We start from the raw sequence: 5,735 nt of genomic DNA, 5'->3' as shown, positions 1-5,735 counted from the left end.
CTTGTTCTCTATCTTTATATACATATATTGACCTGACAGTATGGCTCCTTCTCAATAATCGTTACCCTTAATTTATCTTCATGAAATGCCTTTTTCAACTCTTCAGGGAGTATTCAGTGGCAGAAAGCAGAAAAAGATTAGCTCTGAAGATTCTGCATGGAGAACAGTGGCAACTTCAACAGACACCAAAGTGGAAAATACATGTAGGAACCCTTTCATCTGATTTTTGTTGAATGTATTTGTTATGGAGCTCTGGAATTCAGTGTTCAGTAATCCTGGGTAGTGACAGGCAGTTTTAGTTCACACTGACCTGTTGCTTTTTCTTTGGTTTTCATGTGTTTATTAGCAGTGTGGAAACCAGTAATGGTAAAACTTGAAATTTTGGAAACACATTACCAGAAAGGGCCTTAAGAAGTCCCCGTCATGGGTGCTTGGAGCTTGTTGCCTAAAAATCTGAAAGCCCCAAGCTGGAGACGCTGTCTAAGGTTTGCTGGAGTTCCTGAATAATATGGCCAAACTGGGGAGAAAAATATGTGTATTATGTTGATCAGTATCAGCAACTGGGATGACTCCTCCTATGTTCAGTCAATGTCATCCATTGCAAATCAGACATTTTTACCTCCATTTGGTTTTGAACGTTAGTGGCTGTTTGAGATAAACACCTGCTCCTTCTCAGGTGGGTGAAGGTGCTCTGCATTCAGTGGGATTTACACATTTCAAATAGGGGTTGTAGGCGGTGCTGGGACAAGGGCATAGTTCCCTGGCTGACTCAGCATGCAAGGGCCCCACAAGCTAGATGGCATTTTGTTAAACTTTGCTCTATTTTTATCACTTGCAAGTGCTAAAAATAAATTACCCTTATGGAATACACAAAAAACTTGGCTTGACAACTTCACAGATGCTTCCCAGTCATCGATTGTTTCCTATGTTGTTTACAGTGCAACTGAATGTGTGTTCTTACTGTTCTCTTAGTAAAGAGATGAGGCAGTGGTTTCCTTATAGTCATGTTTTGATTTGTGATATGGAGCATTTCTCTCCACTGTTGCCTTGATGGTTTTGGTTGGCAAAGGATGCCTGAAAGTTTTCTGGTGTACAAAAGGGATGCTGTTGCAGCTCTGAAGATCACGTTTTTACAGTAATGAAGAAGTGTTTGCATAGATACCAGCAACTTTTTTATTTCATTTATAGTTATGATGAAAAGTTAAAGTAATTTGGGGGTGTTTTTGTGATAACACTTGGAGATTTAATGGTTAAGTAGCTGAGCAAGATATCTGCAGTACAAATAACCATCTTAAAAGAAGTGCTTTTACTGCAGCACACTTCCCCCTGCTACCTTAAGTTCACATTCAGTGCCATTTGTGAAAGATTTACTGAAACTGTAACTCACAATCCACAGCGTGGGTCATCTGGTGTTTTCTCCCCATCTGTATTTAAAGCATACAAATAAATCAATCTTGCACATTATCTGTTGTGCAGGAATGACAGGATGTTAACTAACAATCGTCTTTTTCCCTGCTGCTCAGATACTTGTAAAACTGAATTAACTTATGGGAATAAACCTTGAGGTGGTGCTGCCAAATCCTTCTTCCTTTATACTCTGAAACACTGGCTTAGCTAAATTGCCCTTACTGCCATAAAGAGCAGAGGGTGTCTCGTGGCTGAAATCGGCTTCCTTCCCATGTTAGGCTATAGGAAACACCACACAGCCAAACTTAAGCTGTGTTACAAATTTAACATTTTATAGTTGAGTTTAGTGTACATACTAGGGCTTTTCTGAAACAACACTTGGATCTGTCCAGCTCTTGTCCTTTTCCCTGGAAGCCCACAGCATGGAATCATATTACAGGAGAAAGGGAGTCTTTCTTACAAATCATAGAACTTTACTAATACCTTAGGCATGCTATGAAAGGTTGGAAGACCCATTATCTACACTTTAGAGAATGAGAATCTGATTGAAATTTTTCATTGTCCAAAGTGAAGAAAACTTTTACGTTTGTGGTATGCACTTTTTAGAGAGATGTATTTTTAATACAGTCAAGAACCACGTTAGAAGAAATGCAGAGGTAGAGGCAGAAATACATTTATTCTGTACAGCAGGGATGGAGTGCCGCTTTGCACAGGCAGTTACCAGTTTTAACAAAGTCTTAGACTAACTCAAACCATATGACAACTTTATAAAGGGTATGAGAGCTGAGGCCGTTGTCATCAAACAGCAGATTATTTCCTTTAGAGTTGATAGTGACGTAGGTAGATCAGTTTCTGAGGATGAAACTTCTCTCTGCACAGTGGACATTCTGTCTGCAAGAAGAAAAATTGAGACATTCTGAATTGTTCTGTTTAAAAGTTTAGGGAAAAAAATACGTGTCTTATGTCTTATTCCACAGTGTCTGTAAAATCATTAATGGATGAAAACTGTTGTACTTCATTAATCCAGAGCAAAATCCAAGTTTAAAATACCATGCATAAGAGCTAGCTCAGTTTGGTTGTAACTCAGGCCTTTTTACTGGAAATCAGAATGATCTCCAGGTCTGTAGATGGAGAAATCGCCTCCATGGCTAGCTTCCACAGTAGTTTGATTGTGTTTCAGTGGCTGGGACAGAAAACTGCTCACCTTATTTACCTCTTCTATGTAATGTAGTCATTCTGCTCTAACAAAATCTATAGGCCCTGGCAGACTCATGGGATTTTGGGTGCCTTAGTGAGGCAAAGGGTGTTACTTCAACACCAAGGCTGACGGGCATGTTCAAGGAGAAATTTCATCACGTTTACCCCTTCCAGCCTCCAGTTGTCCCTCGGTACTTACTCTGGTGTTACACCACTCCGTGATGCATTCCCAGCAGAAGAGGTGGCCACAAGGAGTGGCTGTTGTATGTCTCCGTTCTTCCAAACACAGTGTGCAGCGGGAGTGGCGCCCAGGAGTCCTCTCATTGGTCATATTTCTAGTTAACATAGTTATATGTTACTTCTGTTTAGCCTGCTTGTAAGAAATATTTAATAGCACAATCCTAAAGTAAACCCTTTCTTCAAGTATTAACCCTTTTTTGTGACGATCTCAGAAAACATGAAAGCAAAAACAGTGAGGAATTCAAATGTTTTATCAGGTTCTAACCTAGCCAAAGCTGTCACTCCGGTTATGGAGTGACAGTAGCTCCCTGTTCAGGAAAGCTGCTACATTTCCCACCCTTGCATCCACCTCTTCCTTAGTAAGTGAACACCATCATACTTCTGATGAGCTAGGTTGCGGTGTAGTTTCCATTCCTGCCTTGCTCTCTGCTTTTGTTTGAAGCTGTACATCTGAACACCAATTGTTAGAAGAAGATGGAAGAGTGAAATGATTCCAAGAAACTTGTAACTTGATCGAATGCTCTCATCTTCTCCTTGCGTTCCTCCAAAATGCAGCTACATAATTCACAGAAATAGAAATGTTTTGTTACTGCGATTTGATGAAATTATGAACACACACACGGATGCACACCCCATCAATAACCATGATTTGGGATTGTCATGTCCCATGGAGTTACTAATGTGACTTCTCACTTTCTTTGGATTCGTAGGAGACACAATGGGCTGGTGTTCTGAAGTTACACAAGGTGTTAAGTTCTGACTGCACTCACGTTTACTAGCCATAACCTTTTGGCTGCAGGAACTCACAGCCCCTCTACATGGTATTAAAAATACCCTCTCACCACTATTGCAATCAACTGCAGCCAAATCCTGTATCATTTTTGCACACACAGCATCCCAGAAGAGACCAAAATACTGCAGTGGATGCTGTCTTCAAACAAGAAATACTTACATATGTAATCCCTGCGATTCTTTTAGACAGGTGATAAAAAGTGCCACTTATGTAGAACACTGCCAGATGCAGTCGATGAAGCAAAGGAATGCTTTGTTTAAGAACATACACGATCTGCAGGACTCTCTTCTTCTGCTGCTCTGTAAGCTCCCCAACTTGTCTTTGTATCCAGCTTCGTATTAAGGACCTACTGGATAAGCCAAGTGCTGGGTTGCTCTGTGAGGTGCTGGACACATCAGCTTCTGTCTGCAGCTCGTGTTCCAGGTGCTGTAATCCCTTTTCTAAGCAGTAAGGTACTACTGTATGAAGAGCAACAAAGACAGCCCGTCGAAGAAAGGCAGGTACCCTTTTCTTGGTTGAGTCAACTTGAACAATGTTAACATACTCTTCACCCAGCGTCTGGTAACCTGAATAGTGTTTGCAACAGAGAACATGCAGGGTTAAGATGGCAACTGCAGTGGAGACAGGCTGCTCAGGTCAGAACCATCGGGGTTTGGGGTTTCTGAAGCGCCCAATGAGGTGAGCACTGTGCTTACCTCAGCATCTGCAGCAGCCCTGTCTGCAGTGGGTTTAGGCTTAAAGCAGGGGTGCTTTTTCATAGTGTCCTGCATCCCTTTTTAGAACAGACTTTTGCTTTTAAAGGACATCCTTATTGACAAGAACATCTATCTGGGTTGGTAACTGCTGCATTCGATCTCCAAGTTCCGGCAGCAGCTGTGTGGCGTCCTCTTTACTAAAGGCATTTGTACGAAAGCAATCCAAACACCCCCCCCTTTAAGAGAACCCCTGCCGGCAGCGTAGTTCCCGCTGCTGGTCCCAACAGACAGCGCGTTTAGCACTGAGGAGAAACGCTAAACACACGCGTTACCTGACAGCGTGGTGAGCACGAAGTAGGCTACATCAGAGAGCAGCTCCACCTCCTTCCTCCACTGCAGCCACTGCCGGGCACCTACGGGACGGGATCATCGGTTACGTCGCCACAGTTCGTGCCGATCCAAGCTCTCCTCCGGGAACTTCCCGCCCCCCGAGCCGTGAGGAGCAGCTCGGATCCCGCCCGGCGCGGCCCCTGGGTAGGGCTCGGGATGGAGCCCCCGGAGGTTACCCGCGGCCCCGTGCAGCGCGGTGCCGGCCGCGGACCGCAGCCCGCTCCGGTAGAGCTCGTCCTTCTGCGCGCCCCTCACCAGCCGCGCCGGGCCCGCCACCGACCCCGCCATGGCGGGCCGCGCACCCCCGTGACGTCCTTGCGGGCCGCCCGCGGGGAGGAGCCTTGTGAGGGGCGGGAGTCACAGCCCCCCCCCATCGCCACTCGGTGCCGCCCGCTTCAGGGCTGCCGCCTTGGGGCGGGCTCTGCCCCCATGGCTCCGCTCTCCGGCCGCCTCCCCCGGCGCGGCTCTGGGCGCTGCCGCTGAGCGGGCTGGCCCGCGCTCGTCCCTCCGCCCTGAGGGGAGCCGGGCCGCGGCTGGCTGAGGTAAATGGAGGCGGGACTGGGGGAGAGGATGAGTGCAGGGAGGCGTGAAGAGCTTAGCGGTGTTTGTGGGGGTGCTGTGTCCGGTTGTTTAGGCGGGCTCGTCTGGTGACGGTTGATGTAAGGCTTATTGCCCCCTTGGAGATGGCCAGAATCCCGCTGCCTGGCTGTGCCATGTGTGACTAATACTTAACAAAGGGGAAAACCCGAAACCTTTGTGGTATGCTCCCTGCGGCCAAAGGAAGCGCGGAGTGCCCACGCGTGTCCTGAGCTCTGATGCGTTCCTTTTGTCGAAAGCGGGATTGTTTTTCTTAGCAGATTTTAACATGTAGTCACAAATTCAGGTCTGCAACATGTTCGAGTGAGGTGAAATGAAGCAGATCTGCCATGGAGTTGGTTTATGTGGCAGAACTACTTGCAGCTGGGTTAGAATAGGTGTTTTGCAGAGGAGTTTGCAGGCTAATACTGCAGTAA

The 5,735-nt window shown here is 46.1% G+C and overlaps 1 protein-coding gene across 1 annotated transcript; it reads right to left on the bottom strand.

The window, feature by feature from the left end:
- Positions 1-2,064: 2,064 nt before the first annotated feature.
- Positions 2,065-5,044, bottom strand: PEX10 (peroxisomal biogenesis factor 10). The gene is made up of 6 exons (XM_061450432.1): positions 4,899-5,044; positions 4,665-4,745; positions 3,797-4,203; positions 3,224-3,399; positions 2,804-2,939; positions 2,065-2,298 (listed from the first exon to the last, which is right to left on the bottom strand). Exons 1-6 carry the CDS (start codon positions 5,008-5,010, stop codon positions 2,227-2,229), a joined length of 984 nt encoding a protein of 327 aa, XP_061306416.1. The 5' UTR covers positions 5,011-5,044; the 3' UTR covers positions 2,065-2,226.
- Positions 5,045-5,735: the final 691 nt, after the last annotated feature.

This window comes from Pezoporus flaviventris, unplaced genomic scaffold, assembly GCF_033815535.1.
Source record: "Pezoporus flaviventris isolate CSIRO_AGI_PZ_B2104156 unplaced genomic scaffold, CSIRO_AGI_Pfla_v1 ptg000009l, whole genome shotgun sequence".
NCBI classification, from domain to species: Eukaryota; Metazoa; Chordata; class Aves; order Psittaciformes; family Psittacidae; genus Pezoporus; species Pezoporus flaviventris.
This window is presented reverse-complemented; position numbering and strand designations above follow the sequence as displayed.